General features: G+C 41.8%; 1 protein-coding gene across 1 annotated transcript in view; it reads left to right on the top strand.

Moving 5' to 3' along the window:
- The window catches only part of C10H12orf75 (chromosome 10 C12orf75 homolog), a 37,026-nt gene extending 22,895 nt beyond the window's left edge, over window positions 1-14,131 (top strand). Inside the window, exons 3-5 of the mRNA XM_049115356.1 lie at window positions 8,639-8,674; window positions 9,454-9,533; window positions 13,239-14,131. Coding sequence (XP_048971313.1) covers window positions 8,639-8,674; window positions 9,454-9,533; window positions 13,239-13,366 — 244 coding nt within the window. The 3' untranslated portion in view covers window positions 13,367-14,131. The remainder of the gene's footprint in view (window positions 1-8,638; window positions 8,675-9,453; window positions 9,534-13,238) is intronic.
- The last annotated feature ends 225 nt before the right edge of the window (window positions 14,132-14,356 follow it).

Genomic DNA, 14,356 nt, shown 5'->3' with positions numbered 1-14,356 from the left:
AAACCTATTCAAGTAAGTGTTTGCTTATAGCACTGAATTAAAAAAAAAAAAAAAAAAAAAAAGCCTACTTGCCTCTTCAAACTTTTCCTTTCTTCTCATTACTCTTTATTGAGCTGGGGAAACCGGGAATGAAGGGAGCCGTGACTTTCTGTCTTGTTGTGTTTTGGGGCATTGAAATCATGTCAAATGGAAGAGCTTTTCTGTTAGTGGTTTTATTTATTTAAAACATTAAAAAATTTTTAAAAAACATTTTACTCGTTTAACAGAGAGAGTAAGAGTCCACAAGCAGGGGGAGCAGCAGAGGGGGAGGTAGAAGCAGGTACCCCACTAGGCAGGGGGCCCCACACGGAGCTTGATCTCAGGACCTTGGGAGCATGACCTAAGCCAAACGCAGATGCTCAACCACTGAGCCACTCAGGCGCCCCTCTGTTAGCTGTTTTATTTTTATTTATTTATTTATTTATTTATTTATGTTAGCTGTTTTAGATTCAGTTCTATCTTGTAGGGAGCACTTTGTAGTTGTTCAGCCCCTGGTTTGGCTGGAGACAGCTGTTCTAGCCTCTTCAGCTTCTCACTCCTCTTGTGAGAGCACTAGACTGGCCTAAATTAGAATTGAGATGAAACTAAGCTGACTTAACTTTCCCCATCTTTGCCAGCCAGAAGCTTCCAGTTTTCCCAGGAGTGCCTTTGGGAAGGGGATGGGTCAGCTAGGTGGGGGGAGTGTGGAGTTGGGTCTTCTCCCCTGGGGAGGTGGCCATGTTAGGTGATGCCTGTCCTCCAGACCTACTCCAGCCACCCTTTCCCACCTCCTGGCTCTAGTCAGTGCTCTGTGTGCTTCCAATGGACAGACACACAGTCTGACCTGAAAGGAATGAGCTTATATTGCAACGTAATTGCAGGATTTTATAGTTTATATTACCAGAAATCTAAGGCATGTTTGTGGAAATGGGATCCTAAGGGTGAGAGACCAAGGAGGAAGGAGTATATACTGATTTAGACTGAATTTATTGATAGTTTCGTGTTTATCAGAGATTCTGGATTTAATAATTTAAGTGCATGGTGGGGACTCAATGGGTTTATTAACCTGGTTGGCAAACTCAGACTCAATGAGCTTACACTCTGACCAGGGGCAGAATAGGCCAGAACTTTCCTGGGATGCCACAGAGGAAGGAATCCAAAGGCTTAAGGAGATAGGAATGTTGGTGTGAATTTCTTGAGTATGATGTGCTCCCCACTGCTGAGGATGCTCCCTACCCTAAGGCTTTGAGAAATTTGAGGAACACTTAGTGACAGGATGTCCCTGATGGGCTCTAAGCTGGAGGTCCTCTGTAAGGTGGCTGTGGCTGAGGAGACACTACCCCTGAGATGGGCTCTTTATCTCCGGGCATGACGGGATCCCAGAGGACAGAATTTCTACCAAGCAGTAGAACTTAACCACCCGAGACAAGGTGAGGACATTTACCATTATGGGCAGCAGAGTTGGGATGAAAAGGCTGAAGGGCTCCTCCTAGAAGGCACTTTGATCATAGCTGGTTGGTTATAGTCTCCCTGGTGATAAATTAGGATAGCCTTTAAAGGTTCATTTTCTCCCTCTCTATATTTTTATAAGACAAAAACTTCTGGTCTGTGAGCCAGAAGCCTAACTTGAGTCACCACAGTGGAAAGGCACAGCCACTTAACCCAGTTTCCAGACCCAAGTCGGACTCCCAGTGGTTGAGGCCATGTTGCCTTGAGGGAACTTTCAACACTGCCAACCATAAGTACTGTAGCTATTTCTCCAGGTTTTCCTCAAAGGGACTTGTGTCCATTTACTGGAGCAGTCGTATCCAGAGCAAATGGAAGTGTTTGAACCTGTTAGAGCTTTCTAGCTACTGCTTTTGAATTGGTGTTAATATCTGAGGACCCCAAATGCCACTGTGGCCCACCAGTCCATGGGCAGGCTTATGGTAGTCAGGAAATTCGGCTAATTAAACTGTGCCCTGTAGTCTGGAGACCTGTGCTCTGGCTTTCCCTTAGTTCTTGAATTCTTTTTTTTTTTTTTAACTTTAAAAAAAATTTTTTTATTTATTTATTGATAGTCACACAGAGAGAGAGAGAGGCAGAGACATAGGCAGAGGGAGAAGCAGGCTCCATGCACCGGGAGCCCGACATGGGATTCGATCCCGGGTCTCCAGGATTGCGCCCTGGGCCAAAGGCAGGCGCTAAACCACTGTGCCACCCAGGGATCCCTAGTTCTTGAATTCATAATTAGGGGACGTATTTTGCAACTGGCCGAAGCCACCTATTGCCCCCCCAACCTGTGAAGTCACGGCTGTCATGGCAGGAAGGCCAAGTGGAAGCCCATGGAAATTTCCTTCCCTGGAGTTGCAGAAATTAGTGCCAGCACGAGAGACTTGAAAAAATGAAAGCATGGAGATACTTCTCACATCCCCAATTAACTTGCCTGTGTGGCCTGTGCAGAAGGCAGGTTTATTTTAGTCAGTGACTGATTATTGTAAACTCCATGAAGGGGTGATTCCAGCTTCTAGTTAACGTGTAGTGTCTTAATTGAAAGTAATCAGCATAGCCTCCAGCTCCTGTTATGCAACCTTTGGTTGGCAAATACTTTCTCTCTCAACCGGTTTGCAAGATTACAGAAACAGTTTGCTTTTACCTGGCGTGACCAACAGTATATGTCACCCTCTGACCTGTTCCATAGATCCCCTGCTTTCTCTCATCCTCTGTTCTGCAATATCTTGATCTTACCGATAACCCTTCTGCACATCATACTGGTCCAGTACATTATTGGCCTGACAAACAGCAAGTAGCCAGTGCTTCAGCTGCTTTGGTAAGACATCTTCACCCCGGGGGTGGGAAATAAACCCCTTTCTTGCTACCACTTAATGTATCATTAATGTCCAGACAAAGAAAAGAAAGACACACTAGCTATTTTAGCAGAGAGAATTCACTATGAAGAATTGGTTCAGTGGGTCGCAGAGGATTGAGGGTGTACAAGAGGGAGACTGAGGAATTAGGGGTGGTCATAGCAGGAAGTGGCTACCACTCCTTGGGCTGGAGTGACAAAGGAAAGAGACTGGAGTGATCAAAATCTAGGATATAGAGGAGAGGGAGTCTATGGGACCCAGAACGCTGAGGCAGTGGAGCTAGGGGCACCCTGCCAGGTCAGTGCTGTCACATCTGAATTTTGTCATCCAGGGCTTGTTCTGGAAACTGGAACCAGCTGCTGGGGTGATGCAGACAGCACAGCAAGCAAAGCTGGGAAGAGCAGCCCTCTTTCCCTCCTTTTGCACTTATGTCTCTTATGTCTCTCTGGCCTCCCCTTTGGTGGAACGTAATGGGGGACCTCGATGACAGAGGAGAGTGTTTTCCAGAGTCCCAGCCCCGCAGCCCAAGGTATGGGGAGGGGCAGGATTCGGAGGCGGGAGACCACAGCAGACAGTAGACACCAAAGTTCAGCCCAGGTTTCCTGGCTGGATCAGAATTTGTCTTGAAATGCTGCATCTTCATCTCCAGATCACTCTTCTCTCCTTGGTAATTTGGGCGGGGTTTCCTTTCCTCTCCTTGTCCCCAGCCTGGGGCTTGTTGCTGGTAAAAGTGGGGCCAGGGGTGGGGAGGGGTGGGGTGGTGGTGGTGGTGGCAGGGAACTGGTAAAAGTTACCTTTCACCTCTTGTTTTTAGGTGATTTGGTTATGGTGGCTGGTCCCTTACCTCCTGTAACTCTGCTTTTTTTTTTTTTTTTTTTTTTTGCATTTTCATTCTCCTGGTAGAAACACTATTCTCAACATTTCTTTCTCATTTTGGGTTCATTTTCCTGTTTTCAGTGTCTCTGTGGTAGGGGTCTGGGCATTGACTCCTGAACTGTTTCAAAACTATTCTTTGGGAATGGATTACTCTGATAGGAGGCTCACCCTGGTTGATGTGTGTGCACTTGCTCCTTTTCTAAGGGAGTGCGATTATGGGTAGGCCAGGTTTGTAGAAATATTTGGAACAACTAGCTCCTGAGGGGTGTTTGTTTTTGTTTTATGAGAGAGAGATAGAGAGAGAGAGAGAGTGAGTAAGCAAAGAGAGAATCCCAAGCACGTTCTATGCCCAGCACAGAGCCTGACGCAGGGCTCAATCCCAGGACCCTGAGATCATGACCCCAGCTGAAATCAAGAATTGGACTCTCAACTGACTGAGCCACTCAGGTGCCCCCTAAGGGGTGTTTTTAGCGCAGTAAAGCAGACTGCCCTCTCTTCCAGGTCACCTGCAGTGTATTGTCCATCTTTTCTAGCATGCAGCCATTCCATCTTCCAGCTCTTCTCTCAAAGGAGAGGTTCAAGGGTGGAGTCATCTTAGTCTTTGTCCTTACTACCCTGCTTTAGTGCCGGCAGAATGTAGGGTAGCGACGCCTGTTTCCGAGGACCTTTTTGACCATCTGTCCCTGGCTGCTGTTCTCACAAAGCCGGGGGAGGTGTGGCTTCCTGTCCTGCCCTCCCTTCCACTTCTGTCCCTGGGTTGGGGCACAGATTTAGTAACTGAGCAGCAGTGACAGCTGCAGGCCTCACAATAGCCACACTGCCTTCCCACTTAAGCTGTAGTGACCAGAAAAGAGAAATAATCAAGTCCTCGGTGAGAAACAGAAACTCCTCCATGGTGGGGGATGCTTTGGCCTGATCCTGGTTCCCAGACTGGCGTTCTGCATGAGCGGGGCTGAAGAAGGACCACACACTATGTTCATTACTTCAGAAATGGAATGGAAAGCGGAGTGTGCCGGAAGGGAAGCTGCTGCCCAGGCTTACCAAAATGTAAAACTTATTTGCCTTTGGTTCAGAGGACACAGCACCTCCACCACACTGCAGTCATCCCAGGCTCATCAGACGGTCTCTTTGGCACTAATATGTCTAAGGAAATATCTGCAAATGAATTATTAAAGTGGTTTGATAACAAAATCTTTCAAAATACATTTTATGAGGAGAAAAAGCCCACAGTGATTCCTTAAAATGGTGTACAGGTGGGGCAGCCCAGATATTCTGAGAGCCAGGGCATTCTTCAAAACTTGAGAACTTCCCCAAGGATTAGAATTCTTTTTTTCTTTAAAGATTTTATTTATTTATTCATGAGAGACACAGAGAGGCAGAGACACAGGCAGAGGGAGAAGCAGGGTCCCTGCAGGGAGCCTGATGCAGGACTCGATCCCAGGACCCTGGGATCAGGCCCTGCACTGAAGGCAGACACTCAATCCCTGAGCCACCTGGGTGTCCTGAGGATTAGAATTCTGAAGACTTGGTAAATGCTAAGCAGTATGCTAAGCTCAACACCCTAGTTTTGAACTGCCCCACGATAATGTCCACTTCTCTTATCAGTAAGAAATGACCTTTCAGGAACCTTTACTGCTGCCTGGTGAGTCATTCCTTCTTCTGATGTAGTTGGGGCAGGACCATATTACCCCAGCTGGTAGGATGCTATCCTCTTGGACATGGGCATGGCAGCATTTGGTCCCCAGGCAGCTGAACACACCGGCTTGGACGTGTCTGTTCACAAGGAGATTGCTTTTAGACCAACCACTATTTTCTGATTTAACCTCAGTCTGGACTATATTGTCCAGATGAATAGATCCTAACATAACTGTCCGTCAGAGCCAATTTTGTACTTGGATACAAATGGGTTCTACAAGTTCTACAAAGATCAGTTGTTTTGGAGTAGTTAGAAGTTTCTTCTAATGCTAATAAAATATTGACTCAGGCTATTATTCTCTTGCTTCCCTCTTTCCTTCAGTGAGATGATAAAAATTGGAGACTCTGCTTGGGAGATGGAGATGTTTCTCTGATACACCTGAGTATGGGCTCACAGTTTATGAAGTGGGAGTTAGGAATCACACAAACCGTGGTTACCTAGCTGTGTAACCTCCGTCCTGCTCCTCAACCTCTCAGAGCCTCCGCTTTTCACCTTTAAAATGTGGGTAATTGGGCAGCCCTCATGGCCCAGCGGTTTAGCGCTGCTTTCAGCCCAGGGTGTGATCCTGGAGACCTGGGATCGAGTCCCTCATCGGGCTCCCGGCATGGAGCCTGCTTCTCCCTCTGCCTGTGTCTCTGCCTCTCTCTCTCTCTCTCTCTCTATGTCTCTCATGGATAAATAAATAAAATCTTAAAAAAAATGTGGGTAATCCCCACTGTGCAGGATTGTGCTGAGGAATGAAGGAAACCATGCTGTTACATGTACAGCATGTGCTGTACAGTCCACGGGAGGCTGTGAGAGTGTGCTGATGCTCAAAGCGTTTGTTGGGACTGGTGCAGAGGTGGTCCCCGGGTCCAGGGTGGCCACCTTGTTGGTTTCTCACTGGCGGTGTTTTTACTTTTCCATCTTCCTATTTGAGAAGCAAGGGATGAATTATAATATAGAGCATGGGTTTTGGTATCAGATGGGGTTTAAAGATTTTATTTATTTATTTGTCAAGAGAGCACGTGTGAGAGAACACAAGCAGGGGGAGCGACAGACAGAGGGAGAAGCAGGCTCCCCCCTGAGCAGGGAGCCCGATGCAGGACTCCATCCCAGGACCCTGGGGCCATGACCTGATCCCGAGGCAGATGCTTCACTGACTGAGCCCCCCAGGGGTGTCAGATGGAGTCTAAATGTCTGTCTTACTTATTGGTCTTGCATATTTATTAATGACATGATTCTGTGGACCTATTTTCCCAGGTCTAAACTCTCAGAGCTGTTGTGAGGAAAATCACACTAATGCCTATAAAGTGCCCTGCCCTATATCTGACACGCAGGAGAGACTCAATGATGCTGCCATTTTTACCTGTGTGGTCCTTGTATTGTAGAATAATCGTTTGTGGAAGGAATGGATGAAGCAGCAGCTCATAGGTGAGAGCGTATATGCAAAGGCAGACATTGTAACTTACTTGAAGGCTTAAAAGAGTAGACATCCAATGAGTCTTTATAAGTGGTATTTTTAATGATTTAGTCATGTCTGAAGCTTAATTTATTATCCAATACATATGGCAGCTACATTATCATTTCCTGCAAGTCAGATGTACAAAGTTGTTGATTAATTTTATAGTGGAGAACACAGAGTGGCTTCAGGGTATTGAATACTTTGTAAGAGATAGTAGATTAAAGATCATTTAGTGTTTTCTTACACTTGGGGGAGTTAAAATATATTTGAAAACCTTTAGTATATCCTTAAGCAGAATTAGGCAAGGGGAGAAAGAATTAAACAGAGTTGGCTCTGAAAAGAATAGCTGTGCTAGAAAAGAGACATTGTATATGTCCAAACCTACCAGTGCCACCTAGCCTCAGTAACAACGTCATGATAGCATTAGTCATTTTGGTCCGAGGTAGACAGTCCTAATATACTCCAGCAAGTTAGTCATCATCATTTTCCTGTTGTCTACACCAACAGGTTACAAATCAATTTTAATTAAAAGTAGTGAATAACACTTTGTTATACTACTTCAATAAGCATAACTCCATTTCTAATACAATATGGCTTTGACACCTTTGAATTAAAAAACGATCCAACTTTAGCAGGAGATGAATGAAGTTGACAGTTATCTGGTGAATTTAGGTTGTGAGCTCAATTTGGATAAATTAGATCTCAAGGTGGATTTTGCACTCTATCAGAGTATTAGCTGTGGGCATGGCCAGTGTTCGATGGATGATTCCCAGTTCTACACCTCCCTTCTTCATAGGCTTGAGATTTACTGGCAGATGCAATGAAGCAAAATCTCCTATACATATACATTTGAAACATTCACGGCTTTTAAATGGGTGAAACCATGATTAGACAGTCCCTAAAATTAGAAGATTCAGTAAAGCTGTTTAGATGTTTTTATTCTTTCTTCTTGGCTGAAGCCCTTTAGAATTATATGCTGAGTTCAGCCAGATACATTTGAATCTTGGGGTTTTTTTCCTTAAGAAAAGTAACTTATGTATGTTAACTAGTGCTTGAAGGAAAGCTTCCCAATCCTTTTAGAAACATGCCAAGGAATATCAGTAGAATATGGATTCCTCTCATGCAAGGAAAGAGGCTGTGCATTTTAAAATAGTGATTCCCTCTAAAAATTTCCTTTTAAACATTTGCACCTTTTCTGTGCAGATCATGTATAAAATGGCCTTTTTTTTTTAGATAGAAGGAAGTCAAATTGACATTAACTCTTTTGCACTAAAGAAATCTTTCATACCTAGAGTGGTGCCACTGAGTGGTATGAGTGTCACAGAATCATAGTCCCCTAAGACTCGAGGGGATCTTGGAACCATCTGGTTGACAGCCTCATTTTACAGATGAGATGCAGGCAGGCAGCTTGCCCACAGCCTGTCTGTGTTGGTGGCACACGGAGGACAAGAACCCAGGCTTCCTGATGCAACGTTAATGTGGTTTTTGCAATCTCGGTTGCCCTCCTTATGTCCTTTTGTTTAGCAGTTGGGCTTCTTAGCATTTGCTGGATTTGCACATTTTGTTGAGTAGAAAATGACTAATTTTTAAATACATGAATGAGGTGGAAACAATGGTGTGTTACAGAATTACTTGATAGAAGAACTTGAAATAAATAGAATTGACTTTAAGTCAGTAGCCCTCTTTTACTCATAACCAATAATGCAGTGTCTGACTATGTGACCAACTGGCTCATAGCAAATATTTTTGACCTTTTAGAACAGAAGAATCGATAACGGAAGATGACAAGAGGAGGTATGTTTGACCTAAGTTAAATTAAAGCTGGCTTTAATTTGAATAATTTTGGCCACCTTCCACGGATTAATTGAATGCACAGATGTAATTTAACACCGTGTGGTACATCACCAATAACACAGATTACACCCAGAAAACTTCTGGTGCATGGAATACAGGTAGGAGCATGTGATCTGAAAAAGAACTTGCTCATAATCTTTGCTTTCAAGCAAGCTTGGGTTTTGTCCTGTGCACATGGCCTGCACTGTTTTCTGTCCTATGGTTCTTGGATGTGCTATTCTCCCTAATGGATTTCCTTCCTTCATTCTCCCTCTCCTCTGGTTGACTGCACTCTAATCTCATGACTTGTTGGCTCTTTCTCCCCTCCTTTTATGTTTGTATCTACCTCTAGGGAAATGTTGCATAGCACCTACTACTCTGTTCACCACTCTGAATTCTTGATGTATGTTGACTGATTAACATGTTATTCTATGGATATTTATTACTGTACTCAGTTATAAAAATACCAATTTCTTTTCTTCTTCCTCATCCCAAGTTAAATATCTAAAACTTCTACTAACTCAACATAGCTTTCTTTTTTCATATAGAGCTTCTTTTTAACATAGAAAAAATTTTATTTTTAAGTGCAATAATATTTCAGACCCTACTTTTGAGAAGTCATGAGTTGTTTAAATAGTTCTATAATTGTTGGCTGTATTCCATGCTTCTATCACTCTTGGCAAATATAGAGTATCATTGAGATTGGTCTGAATTTTCTATATCTGCTTCTTTTCATTAAGAAACTACGGAGGGGTATATGTAGGTCTGCCATCTGAAGCTGTCAATATGATATCTAATCAAACAAAGACTGTACGCAAAAGTAAGTAAAGTTGTGATATTTACTTTCCCTAAGTATTTATCATTTTGTTTTGTGAAAAAAATATGAAATTTATATTTCAGCTTGCCTGACTCAACCTACATATTATTCAGTTGCAGTTAGCCATGTAGAAAAACCATTATCTGTTCATTGTAGTCATTTGTTGAAATTGCCACCTACATGATGAGAGTAGTTCCAGAGCAAAATTTAGCTTCTATTTGTGGTTATGTTCCATGGATTTATAAAGTTTTTTTCCATGGATAATTTAAACTTACTGTTAATTTCAGTGACAGTCGGTATGACAGTGAAAGCAAGTGTTTCAGTAAGTTTATGGAGTTTTTGTAGAACATAAAGGTAAATTCTTATAATATATTCCTGTGATGTATGATAGCAGTCTGATGATTAGAGGAAAAACAACTGTGTATTGTATAATTAAATGAAATGAGGCCCCCTTTTCTACTTCAACAAGTAGTAATTGTGGGGCTAATGTCTTTCTGATAACAGGCATGAATGACAGCAGCCTCATAGCTAGTTTCTTGCTCAAGTGTGTAGCTCATGGTAAAGAATGCTGGTTTACCAACCACTATACAGTTATCCGATGCATAGTTTTAAAGGACTGTTAATATGTTTGATTGGCGCACAGGGTGCATTACCTTATTTGTAACATACTATAGTTATTGTTCCTCATTGCTGTTTCTCTGCATTATGATTTGGACTAGCAAATACATATATGTCACTACTATTTGTCATTTTATAGGAAACTAGAATATGTTCTTTATAATCCAAACAATTAACTTTTTAAAATTTTCTCTTTAAGATTAGAAGAAAATATCATGACTCAATAATCAAGAGGTATTTTTTTTTTCTATTTTTACTATTTGTATTTTTTAAAAATAATTGTATGTATTTAGTCTCAATGATGAATGAACTGTAGATATTGTTGCTAGGTGTTTCTCAGAAATCTCAAACTTCAAGTTTCTGTTTTGTAAGGAGAATCCAGCCTTTGGATCCAGACCCAAAGCAAAACTGACTTGAAACTGAACCAACTTCTGGCTCAGGGCCAGTTACTGGAGTTGGTGTTTGGGATGGGGAGGGGTCACAGAATAAGAGACAAATAAGCTTTCCCACTGTGGGAGAGAGACACAGAAACTGGGTAAGAAAGAAATATAACAAGAAATATGACAATCTTGGGTAGCCACTTCTGAGAAGATTTTCTTTTCAAGGTGAAAGCATTATGGAGCTATAGTCCCTAGTGCCCATGACCACAATATAGAGTACTGAGTTTCTCTTTGGGAATTTGCTGGAGATTTTCTATTTCTATTATTTTTAAGAGCTCTAACCCTCTGGATTCCCGGCTAGTTCTCCACTGCAGAAGTACTTTTGTTATTTGCATCAAATAGAAAAGATAATCTAGATGAAAGTGAGCATATGTTATTCTCCTGAAAATAGGTCATATTTCAAAAAGCATGGGAATAGAGTAGAAAGAGGTGTCAGGTAAATAGGTATCGGGGAGGTGTGGTAGTTCTGTTACTAACACGGCACCTCACAGGAATCCCTAACCTTCTTCTAGGCTTTCTCAAATTTGATTTTCTCATGGGGTGGTTGGACAAGATGGTTGTTCACCTTTATGTATGGATCTTAAATTCCCTGATAACAATTTAGCAGTCTTGCTGGTAAACCAGCCCACCACTTTAGACTCCTAGCTAAAATATATCTTCACCGCTCACGACTATATAAACATATATTATTTTATTGCCATCTCTCTCCCTTTGAATCACCTGAAAAGTGTTCTAATTTGAAAGGCTGTTCTTTTCCATAGTTGCTAAGCATCCACTGTGGTACTCACCTGTGACATGTCTGAACTCATGGCTTTCTGGGCATAAGTTATTGAGAAACCCTGAGGAGAAGACTGTCCTTTGTAGAGGAGGATATTTTATGGAAATATTTTTTGACCTAACATGTAAAATCTCTTGAAGTAATTCCATTGAACTCCCTCCATGACCAGAGTTCAAAATTATTTTGGTTACTTTTTGAAACAAATCGGGAAATGATTTCAGAATCTCTTACAATACTACTATCATGATACAAAAGCATAGTTTCTTCTGCCTATGACTCTTGGGTGAGAATTATGCCCACTTAGATGTGTGAAGCACTCGCAGCACAGAGGACTCTCAGTGGTGCTCTCAGATGCCCGTTGGAGAGACTGGCTGGAACAAATTCCCCCCGGATAGCTGGAGCGAGTGTGGATGGTTACACCTCTCCCAGCAGGGTCCCACCATGTAGGGAGGGGATGGGATTATGGCTGAGCAGTCTGTATGCTTAATTTGGGTGATGTTGATGTACAGCTTGGTCTGGGCATTATCATGTCATATTTTATTTTATTTTTTAAAAATTTTATGTATTTGAGAGAGAGAGAGAGAGAGAAAGAGAGAAAGAGAGAAAACAAACGGGGAAGGAGAGGGAGAAGCAGACTCCCCACTGAGCAGGGACCCAGATGTGAGGCTCCATTCCAGGATCCTGGGATTATGACCTGAGCTGAAGGCAGATGCTCAACCAACTGAGCCACACCCAAGTGTCCCTATCATGTCATATTTTAATTCTAAGTTTATAAGTCTCTTTGCTCACTGCTCTTTTCTCTTTATGTAAATGTCACCAGTGCTTAGCATTGTACTAACCACACATTAAGTCTTAAGTATTGAATGAAACTTGAGCATGTTTTACTGAAAAGAAAATCAGTAAATATGGCCAACAAGCACATGAAAAAATGATTCACATAACTTGCCATCAGGGAAATACAAACCAAAACCACAATGAGATACCAATTTACACCAGTGAGAATGGCTAAATGAACAAGACAGGAGACAACAAGTGATGGAGAGGATGTGGAGAAGGGGGAACCCTTGTGCACTGTGGGTGGGAATCCAAGCTGGTATAGCACTCTGGAAAACAGTGTGGAGGTTCCTCAAGGAGTTAAAAACAGAGCTACCCTATGACTCAGCAATTGCACTACTGGGTATTTATCCCAAAGATACAGATGTAGTGAAATGAAGTGAAATGAAATGTAGTGAAATGGGGCACCTGTTCTCCAATGTTCATAGCAGCAAAGTCCACCTATTCCCCAATGTTCATAGCAGCAATGTCCACAATAGCCAGACTGTGGAAGGAGCCTCAATGTCCTTCAACAGATGAATAGATAAAGAAGATGTGGTCTATATATACAGTGGAATATGACTCAGCCATCAGAAAGGACGAATACCCACCACCATTTGCTTCGACGTGGATGGAACTGGAGGGTATTATGCTGAGTGAGATGTCGTTTAGAGAGACAGTTATCATTTGGTTTCACTCATATGTGGAATATAAGAAATAGTGAAAGGAATTATAAGGGAAGGAGGGAAACTGAGTGGGGAAATTAATGAGGGAGACAAACCATGAGAGACTCCTGACTCTGGGAAACAAAGGGTTGCAGAAGGAGAAGTGGGTGGGGGGTTAGGGTAACTGGGTGACGGGCATGAAGGAGGGAACATGATGAGATGATTGCTGGGTGATATACTATATGCTGACAAAATGAATTTAAATAAAATAAAGCACTGAATGTTAAAAAAAATCAGTAAATAATTTGTAGGCTTAAAGCTGATTTATTTTTTTCTAAGTTGTACTATGTTAAGCTTGCTGACTCTCCCCTTTTGCTGTTTGTTGTCTTCACAGCTTGCTCATTGAGATTTGGAAGGAATTGCATTCCATGGGACATCATAATGTGTACAGAAATTTCCAAGGAAATTCTAAATAGTCTCCTGCTCCGCCTCCCCTCTCCACCCAAATTCTTAAGTCTGTAATTGAAACCATGGGTACATGTTGAATGTTGTACTAGAAAGGAATCAGGTCAACAATACACGGGTATATGGAACTTTCTGGGGTCCTTCTGTGAAAGACAAGGTGACAAACTGCTATCTGGAGCTAGCCTGCTGTGTCTGGCAGGACTTGTTCCCTGGCCATTCAGTACAGCTCATGAAGATCATGTCTTTTCACTGATACTTTTTTGATAGTTTTTATATAACAAAATCCTTATTCTATTTATAACTTCAGATAAGAAGGCACTATAAATGAATCCCTAACGTAATATATTTGTGGGTTACCTTTCACTATTTTTATGTCACATTAATTTTTAGCTGTAAAATGGTTAAATTGATTCTTAACGGTTCTCTCTTGACTGTTTTTTATGTTTTGGTTTTCAGCTTTGTGTAAGTGTCAGAGGATTTCTTCTGTTAGGAACAATGTATGACATTGCAATGTTGAAAAATAAGCCACCAAAATTCGCATGCCTTATGCATGTTTTGATTGATTTTCTATTTTCTTTAGTCAAAGGCTGATGTCACCGTGAATCCTTTGCAGTCATTGATTCTCCCATTCTCCTTTGTGTGATCATAGCATCTCATCAAGTTAATCCTATAGTATTTTCAAGGACTTGTGATTGATGGTTAGTGGGGTATTAGGAAAGTTCTTAATTTGAGGATGACCATGTGTAGCCACTTAGTACTACAATGTAGATTACTCAATTTACCAATATATTTCAACAATTAAAAAATTTTTATCCCTCTTTACTTGGGTTTCTTAATTGTTTTTTAAAAGATCACTTTCAAAGAAGTCACACGTGGTATTGTGATATTATAGGTACTCTATCACTAAATAAAGCTAATGTATAAAGATTACCATGAAACACCAAAAGTTTTCATTAGAAGGAAAACATTATCTTATAAATCTGGTCCATAAGGTGATCAGAGGGATATCAAGCTGATAAAATATTGAAGGTGCTTTTCTGAGCAGGT

The sequence above is a fragment of the Canis lupus genome, chromosome 10, assembly GCF_003254725.2.
Source record: "Canis lupus dingo isolate Sandy chromosome 10, ASM325472v2, whole genome shotgun sequence".
Taxonomy (NCBI): domain Eukaryota; kingdom Metazoa; phylum Chordata; class Mammalia; order Carnivora; family Canidae; genus Canis; species Canis lupus.
The sequence above is the reverse complement of the archived record's forward strand: the minus strand, read 5'-3'. Positions and strand labels throughout refer to the sequence as shown.